At 49.7% G+C, this 16,318-nt stretch overlaps 4 protein-coding genes across 4 annotated transcripts; all 4 read right to left on the reverse strand.

Moving 5' to 3' along the window:
• Positions 1–372: 372 nt before the first annotated feature.
• Positions 373–1,050, reverse strand: LOC134659754 (histone H1C-like). The gene has a single exon (XM_063515446.1). The coding sequence runs from the start codon at positions 1,048–1,050 to the stop codon at positions 373–375; it is 678 nt and encodes a 225-aa protein (XP_063371516.1).
• Positions 1,051–5,340: 4,290 nt separating this feature from the next.
• LOC134659804 (histone H2B) lies at positions 5,341–5,718 on the reverse strand. The gene has a single exon (XM_063515509.1). The coding sequence runs from the start codon at positions 5,716–5,718 to the stop codon at positions 5,341–5,343; it is 378 nt and encodes a 125-aa protein (XP_063371579.1).
• A 6,479-nt stretch (positions 5,719–12,197) lies between these two features.
• On the reverse strand, positions 12,198–12,607 carry LOC134659805 (histone H2A). Its single transcript, XM_063515510.1, has one exon. The coding sequence runs from the start codon at positions 12,570–12,572 to the stop codon at positions 12,198–12,200; it is 375 nt and encodes a 124-aa protein (XP_063371580.1). The 5' UTR covers positions 12,573–12,607.
• Positions 12,608–13,272: 665 nt separating this feature from the next.
• LOC134659802 (histone H1C-like) lies at positions 13,273–13,950 on the reverse strand. Its single transcript, XM_063515507.1, has one exon. The coding sequence runs from the start codon at positions 13,948–13,950 to the stop codon at positions 13,273–13,275; it is 678 nt and encodes a 225-aa protein (XP_063371577.1).
• Between the last annotated feature and the right edge of the window lie 2,368 nt (positions 13,951–16,318).

The raw sequence follows: 16,318 nt of genomic DNA on the forward strand, positions 1-16,318 counted from the left end.
TTCACGTTCTAATAACCGTGTAAATTCATATATAAAATCTAATTTAATTTAACGTAACGTGACCCATCCGTCCGTCTATCTATCAGTGTCTAAAAATATATTCGTAAAATATTTGGTCCGTTTATTTTTATATCTTATTTTGATTGATTGTTTGATCGATCGACTCGTGTATTGTGCTTATATTGCAATGAAACAGAGGCGATATGAACCTTTGAATACATTTGTTAGCCCTGAAAAGGGCTTTTTGATGTGCGTTTAACGCGCACAGGCGTATCACGTGAGTCGAGAAGAGGCGACGCGTCGTCGTATAAGAATATTATAGCGACGACAATCGACATCTCCTCTACGACGACAACAATAACTGTCGCAGTCTTACTTCTTCGAGGCAGCCTTCTTGGCGGCGGGCTTCGCTTTGGGTGCGGCCGCTGCCTTCTTGGGCTTCGGAGCTTTAGGCTTCTTGGTCGGCGGCTTCGCGGTCTTCTTGGCCTTAGGCGCGGCGGCGCTCTTGCCCTTGGCGGGGGTGGAGGGTTTCTTAGCGGCGGGCTTCTTCTTGGCGGCGGCTGCCTTCTTGTCCTTCGTGGCGGCCTTAGGCTTGGCCGGGGAAGCGGCGGCCTTCTTCGCCTTAGCGGGCTTAGCTGCGGCGGGCTTCTTGGCGGCTGCTGAAGATTTAGCGCTAGATTTCTTGGCCGCGGCGGGCTTCTTGCCGGCCGATGATGACTTCGACTCCAGTTTGAACGAGCCGGACGCGCCCTTGCCTTTGGTCTGAATGAGTGCGCCGGATTCGACTGCGCTCTTCAGATATTTTCTGATGAAAGGGGCCAGTTTCTCGGCGTCGACCTTGTACTGGGCGGCGATGTACTTCTTGATAGCCTGCAGGGACGAACCGCTCCTCTCCTTCAACTCCTTGATGGCGCTGTTAACCATCTCGGACGTCTTAGGGTGGGTGGGCTTCGCCTTAGGCTTCTTAGCGCCTGCGGATGCGGACGCCTTGGGCTTCTTCGCGGGCGTCGCCGGGGCGGGAGCGTCGGCAGCAACTGCGGTATCGGCCATAATTATTTATTATTATTTAATAACGAAATGAGCAAGTAAATTTAGTAAATCGCACGAACTGCGCAAAGATAGAATACAGGCGGACGCGTGTAAGCGGAGCGCTGCGCTGGCGAGTACTAAACACGTCAAATTGGGGGCGCCACTTTTTATATACACTCCGGCTTAACCGTAACGCAGACCCTTGTGTCGCGGGACGTTTTCTCGTAATAACAGTTCCAACTTTTCACTTACTCGTTTATGATTAAACTAAATTTATAGCGAATTATATTATAATGATTATAATAAAATTACACATATATATTCTTTATGAATTGATATATGTATTTTAATGGATGTTTAAAGTTTTGGAACGCCGATAAACGAATGAGAGAACTTTACTTTTGGTATTATAGGTTGCGGACACCTCGGGTCAGTTTAAAAAGTGATTTTTCTTAATTAAAATCACATTTAACACTATTATGTGTCTTCCATTTAAAAGTGAAGATACCATAGATAGATGTGACACAATAACAACAGTTGAAAATTATCGTTATAATGTTATTTTGACTTGTTGTCTTCACTGTCGTAAAACAGCCGTACCGCGACTTGGATTGCCTACGTTCAGTTCAGTTTGCTCTCTGCTGGTACCGATGTAAAACGGGATAGGTACTTTATATTAAGTTTAATAAATTATGTACTATTATACATTACTATATCGTATTAATGAATATTATTATAATTCGTATTATAGTTTAAATAAACGAGCGATCTTCTACGGGGATCATACAGGTAGAGCGCGAAACTCGCGGAGCGTGCGGTGCGGGCAGGGCATGGTAGTTATTTAGTGTATCGTGTATATCGTATTTATTTATAATAATTTAACGTATTATATTATCGTAAGTGAGGTGAGAGTGGGTGCGGTGATGGTGGGTGTCCCTGTCTGTCTGTTTGTTTTGCGCACTATATGCGAATCATTTACCTGATTGGGCAGTTCATCCCAATCTTAAGTAGGTGGCAGGTCGGATCGGTACACCTAGTTACAGGTCACATCACATCACATCACATCACAGTGCATGTGATTGTTGTTGTTTATTTATACATATTATGGTGTTATTACCTATTGGTGAAAGTAATAAATAATAAGTGAGTGCGTGTGTGAGAAAAATATGTAAATGGATGCAGTGCAAGACATGATTTTCGATTTGGAAAACGTGAGTAGGTAAATACCTAACCTAATGATAAATAAATAAGATAATAGTGCAATGTATGTATGTCGGGAAGTCGGGAAAAATAAGAAGATGAAGATACTGTATGATACGGGAGAGATGAATGTATGAAATGAAATGAAATTGATGCTCCACTTACTACCTGAATAAATGACCCCAACATACATTACATTATTATTACGAAAAGTGTAGTGTAGTGTAGGTAGGTACTACGTTCAATCGATCGAATCTATATCTATGCCTATTTTATACGAGTAAGTAGGTACATGAGGTGTACCAAAATATTTATGTATGTAATAAGTAGGTATACTTAGTACCGTGGTTTGAAACCAAACTCGCAACGAGCAAATTTTGAAGCCCCATTTTGTAATATTATTTATCTATCTTTGTACTTATGTAAAACAATTATTGTAATTGTTTCAGAGAGCTGACTTCATACACCATACCAGTACCACCGAAGCGGCGCGGCGAGCGAACGAACGAACGAGCGAGCTGGCTACACATGCAAGTTAGAAAATTGGACTTGCGGTGCGGGGTGAGTCATTATTTTTAATATAGGTACATATAAATAAATAAATATAATATATAATGACTTAGGTAGGTAGGTAGGTAGGTACAGTATAGGTACCTACTTAGATAGATCGATTGTTTATACGTCGTGTGTTGTGTCGCCACTGAAACTTTGTTTGTATTGTAATCGTATCATAGAATTATTTGCGGCCCTGAAAAGGGCCTTTTTGTATTTGCGTCCGAGGACGCGGGGTGCGGGGTGCGGGGACCGACGACACTGTCTCGGCGGGCGGACAGTGCAGCGGCCGGCCGGCCGGCGCGCTTAACCTCCGAAACCGTAGAGGGTGCGGCCCTGACGCTTCAGAGCGTAGACGACGTCCATGGCGGTGACGGTCTTCCTCTTGGCGTGCTCGGTGTAGGTGACCGCGTCACGGATCACGTTCTCGAGGAACACCTTGAGAACACCGCGGGTCTCCTCGTAGATCAGACCGGAGATACGCTTGACGCCACCTCTGCGGGCGAGACGACGGATGGCGGGCTTGGTGATACCCTGGATGTTATCGCGGAGCACCTTCCTGTGGCGCTTGGCTCCTCCTTTCCCCAGACCTTTACCTCCCTTACCGCGACCGGTCATTGCGACTTGTGGTAGAGATTAGACTTCTCGAACGGAATTCAACACACGACACACGACTTGCGGCGCGCGTCGACACGAGTGGAATAACTGGCGTTTGGCTCAGGCCCGCGCTATATTTATACGCTTTACCCCATTGCGGGGCGACGGGGGACGGGGTTAGAGATATCGGAGCATTATTATTTGATTTACTTTTCATATAAATACCTACATGTAAAGTAAAATAAGTTCATACCTATGATACTTTATTTAAAATCATACATATATATATACTACTACTTACTTCATATTACTATAACAACGGCGACCGGATCGTGGAAGAGTGCCCCGTAGCGCTATCTCTCTCTCGTATTTCTCCTCTAATATATATATATATATATTTGTAAGTATTTGAATTTATCGCGACCGAGTAAGCAAATCATTAATAATGAATCATTATGTATATTAACATTAATTCAATTTCCCGTCTAGTAATATATAGGGGTAATAAGTTCATAAGTAAATAATCTTACTTGCGTGTATTTCGTGGTTATATAATTTATTTATTGTAACTACGTGCGAATTAAATATATTTGACTAATGATGATGATCGATTGAATAATCTAAGCAGGCGTTTGTTCAAAGAAACAATTGTGAACTTTTCGAATCATGTGTGGCCCTGAAAAGGGCCTTTTGATATATGACAGAAGCGTCACGTTCGCATGTCCGGGACACAAAATGGCATGCGTTCGCGCAGACTGCGTTCGGTGATGTAGCTCCGTGTCAGTGTTAGTGCAGCATTGTGGTGGTTTAGGCACGTTCACCGCGGATCCTGCGAGCCAGCTGGATGTCCTTGGGCATGATGGTCACACGCTTGGCGTGGATGGCGCAAAGGTTGGTGTCCTCGAAGAGGCCGACGAGGTAAGCCTCGCTGGCCTCCTGGAGAGCCATGACGGCGGAGCTCTGGAACCGCAGGTCGGTCTTGAAGTCCTGAGCGATCTCACGCACCAGACGCTGGAAGGGCAGCTTGCGGATCAGAAGCTCAGTGCTCTTCTGGTAGCGACGGATCTCACGGAGGGCGACGGTGCCGGGCCTGTAACGATGGGGCTTCTTGACGCCCCCGGTGGCTGGCGCGCTCTTGCGGGCCGCCTTGGTGGCGAGCTGTTTACGGGGCGCTTTACCACCGGTGGATTTACGAGCGGTCTGCTTGGTACGGGCCATTGCGAAAAATTTACTACGACACGCGTGTACGTTACGTTAACGAGTCACGAGAGGGAATAAACAAAATTTTAGGCGCGAGGCGCTTTTATATATACGCTCGTCGGAAAGGGACGGAGATAGTGTCCGTGTGAGCGAGAGGGCACGTCCCCCTCGCCCCTCTTCCTTTCTCACAGACACGATTTCTGATTAGAGTAAAACTAATAATATGTAATATTATTGAAATATAATACAATACATTTAAATAAATTAACAAATTTGAACCTAAACTCTTACTCTCATATATATATATTATAGCGTTTTTGATTATGATTTAGGACAGCTAGTTAGGTTAGGCTAGATAACATTATTTCACATAGTAAAGTTTAGCTTAAATAATAATTCCTAACTTATTTTATTATTATTGTATAATTTAAACCCAACTCTTGCCTCACGTTGCGCATGTCTGTCTATCTATAGTTTAGTTTTTCATATTTAAGCGCCCGTCGATTACATACAAAAGCTTTTACTTGCGTGTTGATTGATATAGTGATGTTTAATCGACCGATTGACACCGTATGCACGGTTAGAAACTTGCAACTATTATATTCAGAACTTATTTGTGGCCCTGAAAAGGGCCTTTTTGGTTGTTGCACAAACCACACTCTCTCAAAGCGTGTCGTCGTGTCGCAATACGAACTATCTAAACCCATCACACTAAAATGTGCATTGAGAACAGACGGACCGCATACGAGGAACGACGGACGCTTACTTGGAGCTGGTGTACTTGGTGACGGCCTTGGTGCCTTCACTGACGGCGTGCTTGGCGAGCTCACCGGGCAGCAAGAGCCTCACGGAGGTCTGCACCTCCCTGCTGGTGATGGTGGACCTCTTGTTGTAGTGAGCGAGACGGGAGGCCTCGGCGGCGATGCGCTCGAAGATGTCGTTCACGAACGAGTTCATGATCGACATGGCCTTGCTGGAGATACCGGTGTCGGGGTGGACCTGCTTGAGCACCTTGTAGATGTAGATGGCGTAGCTCTCCTTGCGCTTATGCTTCTTCTTTTTCTTCGAGTCAGACTTGGAGATGTTCTTCTGGGCCTTGCCGGATTTCTTGGCGGCCTTACCGCTAGTCTTGGGTGGCATTGTGATATAGTTAGATGCTTACAGTACGAGAGTTGAACTGGTAATGTGAACAAAAAGTAGTGGATGTCTTTCGACGCCCCTTTTGAAGGGGTGTGAGAGGCCTCTTCCGCCTTCCGGCTGCGGAGGCTGCGTCGAATCGCGCCCCACCTTGTGGGGCGGTCATTTCGCTCGTCGTTTGGAGGACGGCTGTGTTGCTGGTGTGGGCCAGCTTTATCACTACCGGCCGTTATCCAACCCCGCGACCCCTAGCCTGGTGATACCGTTTGAGCGGGGCCAGGTTCGGGACCGCAGGGAAGGCGACCGGCAGCTTAGGCTGGCGTGTGCGTCGTGCCTATGTAGGCGTCATCCGATGTTGAGTGTTTGTGTCTTCTTCTTCTTCGTCGTCTGTGTTGTGTAGGAGGGCTCGGGGGAGATGCCGAGCCCTTGGCTGGTCCGGTGGCCGCGTGTAGTGCGGCGCGATCCCTCGTAGATGGTCGTGGCTGCAGTTGTCCGCGCGGTCGAACATGCCCCGCGCGAGACGCTCGACGAACTCCTCCAGGCTGCTCCACTTCAGGTACTCGGCGATGGCTGCGTTGGTCACGTACCGCGTTGCTGCGACGATGGTCCGTAGCGAGAGGGTCTCCTGACGCCTCATCTTCTCCTTGTTGGTCCTGGAACAGAAAGAATACCAGGCTGGTGAAGCGTATGTTAGGCGTGAGCGGACGTAAGCTTTGTACAGACCGAGTTTGGTCCGTACAGGGAGCTTACTGTGGAGGACTGGTCGCAGTTTCATGCGAGCGGTTTTCGCTCTCATGACTGTGTTTGCGACGTGCGGTTGCATGGTCAGTCCCCTGTCTATGGTCACCCCCAGGTATTTCACTGTGGGTGACCATGTGAGGGGTTGGCCCGCGAGAGAGGGGGGTGTGGGCAGCGGCACTCTTGCGTGTGGCTGCCCTGTGATGATGGCTTGCGTCTTGCCCACGTTGACTGATAGCCTCCATTTGGAGAGCCAGTCAGGAAGGGCGTCGAGCGTTGGCTGGATCTTCGTAACCGCGTGCTGCATCTGTAAAGAAGTCGTATAGTAAGCGGCGTCGTCTGCGAATAGGGCTAGTTGCGCTTGTCCAACGACTGGGATGTCGTTGGTGTAGCGCACATAGCATGCGGGTGAGAGGCAGCTCCCCTGGGGGACGCCCGCCCGTATTGGGCGGTCTTGCGACTGCGCCGTGCCTTCCACTTGCACGTGGAAGCGTCGGTCGGTCAGGAACGATGCGATGACTCTCACGATGCGGCGGGGTGCTGTGGACAGAGAAAGTTTGTATATTAGTCCTTCGTGCCAAACTCGATCGAACGCTTTCTCCATGTCTAGGAGAACGGCAACGGTGTGCTCCTTTTTGTTGTGAGCCATGCCCATGTGGTGTAACACACGGGTGAGCTGCAACGTGGTGGAGTGTTGAGACCTGAAACCAAATTGCTCCGGCCTGGGTGCCAGGTGTGGCGAGAGGTTCCGGAGCAGCAACCTCTCGAACACCTTTGATAGGTTGCATAGCAACGTGATGGGCCGGTAGTTCTCCGGCTTCTTCCTGTCCTTCCCGGGTTTGGGAATGACGATGACCCGTCCTGTCTTCCAGATGGTGGGGAAGTGCCCCGACCGCAAGATCCCGTTGAACAGGCGCGCCACTGCCGCTAAGGTGTTTAGCGGCAGTTGGCGGAGCGCCATGTTCGGGATCTCGTCGGGGCCCGGCGCCTTCTTCGGGTTGCAGTGACGCCTGATAGTCGCCTGGACCTGCGAAGGAGAAAAGTAGAGTGGATCATCGTGTGTCTCTACGGGCACGTTGAGATAATCTCGAACGTGCTGTACGATGACCGCCGTGTGTTGCGGGTCGGTGTCGGGGAAGGGCCTGAATTGCTGCTCAAGGCTGCGAGCGAGTATTTCCGCTCTGTCCTTGGCTGCGTATTTCAGGATCCCGTCGGTTTCGTCCACTAGGGGTCGAATCGGCTCTGGCGTCGCGCTGAGTTGTCTGCATAACCTGTGGATGGAAGGAACGTGATCAGTTACGCTTTCAATGTGTGTTTCCCAGCTCGCAGCTCTGTGCTCGCTGAGTTTTTCCCTTAACAGTCGCTCGAGACGATTGAGCTCAGTCTTGACCGACTGAGCTCTAGTCCTTTGCCAGTGTTTCCTATACCAGCGCTTTTTCTCTAAAAGCGCTTGAAGCGGCCTCGGAAGCGGCTTACGCCGGTCTGTGTGTGGGACCGGGTGTGTGGCCTCGGCGAGGGCTGCTTTGATGTCCCTGGTGATTGTGGCTGCTGCGGCATCGACCTCTTCTGCGGTCGATATGGGACCTGTACGGGGAGAGATTACCATGGCTTCTGTGAAAGCCGTCCAATCGTAGCGGCGTCCGGGTCTGTAGAGTCTCGTCGTCGGCTGGTCTGCGATGGTCAGGAGCACCGGCCTGTGGTCGGATGAGAGATCGTAGAATACCTGATGCCTCATAAGAGAATCAACTCCGCGAGAAATCGCAAAGTCGATCGTGGTGCCTCTGCGGTATACGTCGGCGTGGTGGTAGTGCGTGGGCTCGTAGGGGCCCCCTACGGTGAGGTCGAGGTCCTCTACGACCTGGTAGATGACGTTTCCCGATTGGGAATGCGCGGAGGAGTTCCAGGCGGAGTGCTCGGCGTTGAAGTCCCCGGCCAGGATGGTCGGCACGGGGGAGTCCACTAGTAGTCGTTTGAGGTCGGCGCGCGTCTCTGCTAGCAGACAGTATCTGCTGGGCCTGTAGACAGCAAACAAACGCAGGTTATGCCTTTGTAGTTTGATGTCTACCCCTAACGCGGACAGCGTGTTGGGCTGCGCGACGTCCTCCACCAGTTGGTGGATGATTGTCCTCTTTATGAGGATGGCGAGGCCTCGCCAGGCAACCCCGGTAACGGGGTTCGCTTGGTCCAAGCGGTACGCCATGTAGCCGCTGACTGTGAGCGTCATTGCTGACGTCAGCTTGGTCTCGCAGATCAGCATGATGTCAATGTCCTGGCTGTGGAGAAAAGTACGGATATCATTAATTTTACCATTTAATGTTTCCGCGTTCCAATACACTATCCTTAACTCTTTCTCTTTTATGCCGTAAGAGGGAGTGAAGCTAGCGAATAACTGGCGTTATTGCTGAGAGAGGGGCGAGCTAAGCCTGATTGTGGTCAGGCTTAGACAGAGACTTAATAGCTAGTACTAACTCGTCTAGCGTTGGCCTCAGGGATATAGTTACCGCGGATTGCACCGCGGTAACTATGTCCTTGTGCAATGCTGTGGTGTCGAGTGCGGGGGCCGCAGGGGGCGCTGCGGTCCGCGTCGCTCGGGGCTCTGCTTGTGGCATCCTCTGCGGTTTAGGTTGTGGCTGCGTCCGTCCTCGATGTCCGGTTGTCCGCTGCCTCGGCTGATTGGCGGGTGCCATTAGAGAACCTGTGGAAGAGTCCTCTACCAGGTTGGGCGTGTCCGAAGCCCTGGTGTCGGGGCCTCGTTGCGGGCGGCGGGTTGGCGGGCGGCGTGTGTGGGAGCGGGTGCCCGCTCGCCAGTTGCGCAGCTCCTGCAAGTAAAACTCGCACTGCTTGTGGTTGCCCGGGTGGTCCCTCAGGCAGTTGGCGCACGTCGCTGGCTCGTCCCTCGGCCGCGTGCACTGGTGCGATAAGTGCGGCAGCGCGCACTTTACGCAGCGCATCGGCCGGTGGCATCCCTGTGAGGAATGTCTGAAGCCCTGGCACCGGTAACATTGCGGTGGCCCAGGCTTACCTCTCCAAGGTTCGACACGAACCTTGGTGTTGATGTTTGCGATGCTGGTGAGGTCGAGAAAACCGAAGTTCTCTCGCTCCGTGCCGTCGAGTTGGACGAAGAAGATGGTGCCCCCTCGTCCTCTGCCTGTGGAGATAAGACGTGCGTGTGATACGTTATACCCCTCTTTGGCGCAGGCGTCCTTCACGTCCTGCACCGTCATGGTTGACGGTAGGCCGCGGATAGCGGCCTTCATGGGCAGGGTCGATTTCTCCGGGTGCTTGACGAACTGGATCATCGGGTTGAGTTTCTGCTCCTTGCAGAGGTAGGCGAATACCACACGGTATTCCTCCGAGGTCCTGGGGTAGAACCGTACGCCGGTAGGTTCGACGTTCTCGGTTTTGGCCTCAAAACCGAGGCGTTCGTTGAGGGTCCTCAGGTGGTGGCCCGCGTCTGGGAGGACCTCGACCAGGATCTGGGGCGGTTTGGCCCTCTTGACCGGCGGCTGCGGCTGCTGCTTCTTCTTCTTGCTGGCTGCGGTATCTGTGGGTAGTGAAGAGGCGGTTTTAGGTGGCGATTTTGCAGCGGCCGCGTACGAGTCGGTGTTTGCTACCGGGGTCGGTAGTAACACCTTGCGTGGCGGCGGCTGTTGCGAGCATCCGGCCGCGGGTGTCGATGGGACGGTTGTGTCCATCGGTGAGACCTGTGGGCAGACGGCGGGTTGAGTAGGTCCGCGCGACACAGGAGTGATACGGTTACATTCCCGTTTCTCCTCCTGTGCCGGCGGGCTGTCCTCCGCCCGTCGTCTCTTCTGTTGGCGCGCCCCGGAGTGCGCTAACAGGGTTGATAATAGCGCCGCCTCGAGCGGGCCGAGGGTGCAACTGTCTAGCGATCCCCGAGCTACTCTGTCGAGTTTCTCGAATATCGCCATCCAGGCGTCCCCGGTCAACCCGAGGCCGGGCTGAGGGCGGCAAGGCGGCTGGTGGCGGCGTTGCGGTGAGTTGGCCGGCGTGCTGAAGTTGCCGGCCGGCTGCGATGGCGGCGGGCTCGCCGCACGTGGTGAATAATTACCACGTGGTGATAAGTCAAGCGGCAATAAATCGCCACGTGACAAATCACCACGTGTCAATTCTCCGTTGTCGCCTGCCCGCCCCGACTCTCCGCCCACGGGGGGCTCGGAATTGCATTGGTCCTCCGCGTCTGAGCCTTCGCTAGGGCCCTCCACGGGGTCGACAACATCGATGGACTCATCCGAGTCACTATCTGAGATCGTCGACCCCGTGTAGCTTCCACGCGCTGGCAGACGCTTTGGCCTTTTGCATTCCGATCCACCCGCGATTTCGTCGAGCAGGAGCAGGCCGGTGTCTGGGAGCACCACCACGTGCGTAGGGCCCGCCGCCTGGGCTGCGTCCTCTTCCTGTGCTGCCGCCGTCTTGGTGGGCGTCCTCTGGATGACCATGATGGCGTGTGTGTGTGTGTGGCGTCGGCGCGTTGACCTGTAATTAATTACAGGCGTGAGTACAAGTAGTACAGCTTGCGCCGGACTGTCTGGGTTTTCACCCCGTTTGTGGTGTGTGTGCGAACCAGCAAAACGGCCACTGCTAACGCCTGGGGCTTGTGTTGGCACCGTTAGGTTTAGCCTGGCAGGACGATCACAGCAAAAGTGGTCTTTACGACAGGGGCTACACTACACAGAATACACAGATATGCACAATCGTGCGTACATACAGACAAAATAGTACAGCTGGTTGCCGGACTGTCTGGGTTTTCACCCCGCTTGTGGTGTATGTGCAAACCAACAAAACGGCCACTGCTAACGCCTGGGGCTTGTGTTGGCACCGTTAGGTTTAGCCTGGCAGGACGATCACAGCAAAAGTGGGCTTTCCGACAGGGGCTATACTATACCGGTATGCACTACACTTGCACAACACTGGCGTTAATACTGATCAACTAGTGAGTTGGGTAGGGTGCGTAAGTCTCGAGAGCGAGCTCAAGCGCGTGCGTTCCCCTCAACGTCACAGTTGCGAATCTTCACGCTGCTCAGCCTTTGTTGTGAGAACAAAAATTTTTGATATTTTGTTTATATTAGGCGCGGCGAACGGGAAATAGGGGACTAAAGATCGAGCGTTACGCCGGCGTTATCTCGACCAATAGCGTTCGTTCATCATTAGCATCGTCGGTTGGCATGGTGGGGAGTGAGAGCGCGTGTTGATATTATAATAATACTGACGAATTTACTATTAATGTAATGAAAAGAATATTAATGATTTAGTTAACAGATCTCATTTAAATATATATTATATATATATAATTAGATCTGTTATTGTCCATTTTAAAACTATGCGGATTAGCTCATTTGTTTATAACTGCCGTTTTGCTGCTGTAGATGAGCAAGTAATAGCTCTGAGCCATATATATGTACACACATTGTTGTATGTTTAATATCCCATATTTGTAGTTTGTAATATTCTTTAATACTTCTCGAAATCATTAGAATTTAGTATCAGTACATAATAAATAAATAAATAATTGATCTATCGAATGACATCATATACGTACGAGTTATGCCATGAAACTTATATAACGTTATCACAGAATCATATTGTGGCCCTGAAAAGGGCCTTTTGTAACGGTCACTCGGGAGGGAATGTAACATAGGCCCCGTGCGATAAAATATACGCAAGAGACGAATGCAAACATTCACCAATCGCCGGGTGATACGCTGGATGAGAAGTGTGGACACTTAAGCCTTCTTCTCGGTCTTCTTGGGCAGGAGCACGGCCTGAATGTTAGGCAGCACACCACCCTGGGCGATGGTCACGCCGGAGAGGAGCTTGTTCAACTCCTCGTCGTTACGGATCGCCAGCTGGAGATGTCTAGGGATGATCCTGGTCTTCTTGTTGTCGCGAGCGGCGTTGCCCGCCAACTCGAGAACCTCAGCGGCCAGGTACTCCATGACGGCGGCTAGGTACACCGGGGCACCGGCACCGACGCGCTCGGCGTAGTTGCCCTTGCGTAGAAGCCTGTGGATACGGCCGACGGGGAACTGGAGTCCGGCACGGTTAGAACGGGACTTTGCCTTTCCCTTAACCTTGCCACCTTTACCGCGTCCAGACATGTTTAAAGGGATTAAAGTTTAGTTTATCAACACACACACAAAACGTGAGCACACGAACGTACGCTGCTCAGCCTTTAATAAAAATATCATAGCGCTACGTATATCCTTTTATACGTTCACGGAGTACGCTGATAGTGGGGATACAACGAGCCGACATAACACGAGCCCGATCGACCAATCAACGCCCCGCCCCGCGTGCAAGAGCGCGAATTAGAGAGAATAGAAAATTCAATTTATAAACAACTAAGTATAAATATATTATAATTTTTAATACGTATGTAGATAGATGACTATTGTTTGAAGTCTTGAGACTTTTAAATAATGTTTATTCACGTTCTAATAACCGTGTAAATTCATATATAAAATCTAATTTAATTTAACGTAACGTGACCCATCCGTCCGTCTATCTATCAGTGTCTAAAAATATATTCGTAAAATATTTGGTCCGTTTATTTTTATATCTTATTTTGATTGATTGTTTGATCGATCGACTCGTGTATTGTGCTTATATTGCAATGAAACAGAGGCGATATGAACCTTTGAATACATTTGTTAGCCCTGAAAAGGGCTTTTTGATGTGCGTTTAACGCGCACAGGCGTATCACGTGAGTCGAGAAGAGGCGACGCGTCGTCGTATAAGAATATTATAGCGACGACAATCGACATCTCCTCTACGACGACAACAATAACTGTCGCAGTCTTACTTCTTCGAGGCAGCCTTCTTGGCGGCGGGCTTCGCTTTGGGTGCGGCCGCTGCCTTCTTGGGCTTCGGAGCTTTAGGCTTCTTGGTCGGCGGCTTCGCGGTCTTCTTGGCCTTAGGCGCGGCGGCGCTCTTGCCCTTGGCGGGGGTGGAGGGTTTCTTAGCGGCGGGCTTCTTCTTGGCGGCGGCTGCCTTCTTGTCCTTCGTGGCGGCCTTAGGCTTGGCCGGGGAAGCGGCGGCCTTCTTCGCCTTAGCGGGCTTAGCTGCGGCGGGCTTCTTGGCGGCTGCTGAAGATTTAGCGCTAGATTTCTTGGCCGCGGCGGGCTTCTTGCCGGCCGATGATGACTTCGACTCCAGTTTGAACGAGCCGGACGCGCCCTTGCCTTTGGTCTGAATGAGTGCGCCGGATTCGACTGCGCTCTTCAGATATTTTCTGATGAAAGGGGCCAGTTTCTCGGCGTCGACCTTGTACTGGGCGGCGATGTACTTCTTGATAGCCTGCAGGGACGAACCGCTCCTCTCCTTCAACTCCTTGATGGCGCTGTTAACCATCTCGGACGTCTTAGGGTGGGTGGGCTTCGCCTTAGGCTTCTTAGCGCCTGCGGATGCGGACGCCTTGGGCTTCTTCGCGGGCGTCGCCGGGGCGGGAGCGTCGGCAGCAACTGCGGTATCGGCCATAATTATTTATTATTATTTAATAACGAAATGAGCAAGTAAATTTAGTAAATCGCACGAACTGCGCAAAGATAGAATACAGGCGGACGCGTGTAAGCGGAGCGCTGCGCTGGCGAGTACTAAACACGTCAAATTGGGGGCGCCACTTTTTATATACACTCCGGCTTAACCGTAACGCAGACCCTTGTGTCGCGGGACGTTTTCTCGTAATAACAGTTCCAACTTTTCACTTACTCGTTTATGATTAAACTAAATTTATAGCGAATTATATTATAATGATTATAATAAAATTACACATATATATTCTTTATGAATTGATATATGTATTTTAATGGATGTTTAAAGTTTTGGAACGCCGATAAACGAATGAGAGAACTTTACTTTTGGTATTATAGGTTGCGGACACCTCGGGTCAGTTTAAAAAGTGATTTTTCTTAATTAAAATCACATTTAACACTATTATGTGTCTTCCATTTAAAAGTGAAGATACCATAGATAGATGTGACACAATAACAACAGTTGAAAATTATCGTTATAATGTTATTTTGACTTGTTGTCTTCACTGTCGTAAAACAGCCGTACCGCGACTTGGATTGCCTACGTTCAGTTCAGTTTGCTCTCTGCTGGTACCGATGTAAAACGGGATAGGTACTTTATATTAAGTTTAATAAATTATGTACTATTATACATTACTATATCGTATTAATGAATATTATTATAATTCGTATTATAGTTTAAATAAACGAGCGATCTTCTACGGGGATCATACAGGTAGAGCGCGAAACTCGCGGAGCGTGCGGTGCGGGCAGGGCATGGTAGTTATTTAGTGTATCGTGTATATCGTATTTATTTATAATAATTTAACGTATTATATTATCGTAAGTGAGGTGAGAGTGGGTGCGGTGATGGTGGGTGTCCCTGTCTGTCTGTTTGTTTTGCGCACTATATGCGAATCATTTACCTGATTGGGCAGTTCATCCCAATCTTAAGTAGGTGGCAGGTCGGATCGGTACACCTAGTTACAGGTCACATCACATCACATCACATCACAGTGCATGTGATTGTTGTTGTTTATTTATACATATTATGGTGTTATTACCTATTGGTGAAAGTAATAAATAATAAGTGAGTGCGTGTGTGAGAAAAATATGTAAATGGATGCAGTGCAAGACATGATTTTCGATTTGGAAAACGTGAGTAGGTAAATACCTAACCTAATGATAAATAAATAAGATAATAGTGCAATGTATGTATGTCGGGAAGTCGGGAAAAATAAGAAGATGAAGATACTGTATGATACGGGAGAGATGAATGTATGAAATGAAATGAAATTGATGCTCCACTTACTACCTGAATAAATGACCCCAACATACATTACATTATTATTACGAAAAGTGTAGTGTAGTGTAGGTAGGTACTACGTTCAATCGATCGAATCTATATCTATGCCTATTTTATACGAGTAAGTAGGTACATGAGGTGTACCAAAATATTTATGTATGTAATAAGTAGGTATACTTAGTACCGTGGTTTGAAACCAAACTCGCAACGAGCAAATTTTGAAGCCCCATTTTGTAATATTATTTATCTATCTTTGTACTTATGTAAAACAATTATTGTAATTGTTTCAGAGAGCTGACTTCATACACCATACCAGTACCACCGAAGCGGCGCGGCGAGCGAACGAACGAACGAGCGAGCTGGCTACACATGCAAGTTAGAAAATTGGACTTGCGGTGCGGGGTGAGTCATTATTTTTAATATAGGTACATATAAATAAATAAATATAATATATAATGACTTAGGTAGGTAGGTAGGTAGGTACAGTATAGGTACCTACTTAGATAGATCGATTGTTTATACGTCGTGTGTTGTGTCGCCACTGAAACTTTGTTTGTATTGTAATCGTATCATAGAATTATTTGCGGCCCTGAAAAGGGCCTTTTTGTATTTGCGTCCGAGGACGCGGGGTGCGGGGTGCGGGGACCGACGACACTGTCTCGGCGGGCGGACAGTGCAGCGGCCGGCCGGCCGGCGCGCTTAACCTCCGAAACCGTAGAGGGTGCGGCCCTGACGCTTCAGAGCGTAGACGACGTCCATGGCGGTGACGGTCTTCCTCTTGGCGTGCTCGGTGTAGGTGACCGCGTCACGGATCACGTTCTCGAGGAACACCTTGAGAACACCGCGGGTCTCCTCGTAGATCAGACCGGAGATACGCTTGACGCCACCTCTGCGGGCGAGACGACGGATGGCGGGCTTGGTGATACCCTGGATGTTATCGCGGAGCACCTTCCTGTGGCGCTTGGCTCCTCCTTTCCCCAGACCTTTACCTCCCTTACCGCGACCGGTCATTGCGACTTGTGGTAGAGAT

This window comes from Cydia amplana, chromosome 25 (genome assembly GCF_948474715.1).
Source record: "Cydia amplana chromosome 25, ilCydAmpl1.1, whole genome shotgun sequence".
Classification (NCBI taxonomy): domain Eukaryota; kingdom Metazoa; phylum Arthropoda; class Insecta; order Lepidoptera; family Tortricidae; genus Cydia; species Cydia amplana.

What these genes read in the sequence shown, in the direction of transcription:
- LOC134659805 (XM_063515510.1), bottom strand. Translation starts at nt 12,572, where the DNA reads ATGTCTGGACGCGGTAAAGGTGGCAAGGTTAAGGGAAAGGCAAAGTCC.
- LOC134659802 (XM_063515507.1), bottom strand. Translation starts at nt 13,950, where the DNA reads ATGGCCGATACCGCAGTTGCTGCCGACGCTCCCGCCCCGGCGACGCCC.
- LOC134659754 (XM_063515446.1), bottom strand. Translation starts at nt 1,050, where the DNA reads ATGGCCGATACCGCAGTTGCTGCCGACGCTCCCGCCCCGGCGACGCCC.
- LOC134659804 (XM_063515509.1), bottom strand. Translation starts at nt 5,718, where the DNA reads ATGCCACCCAAGACTAGCGGTAAGGCCGCCAAGAAATCCGGCAAGGCC.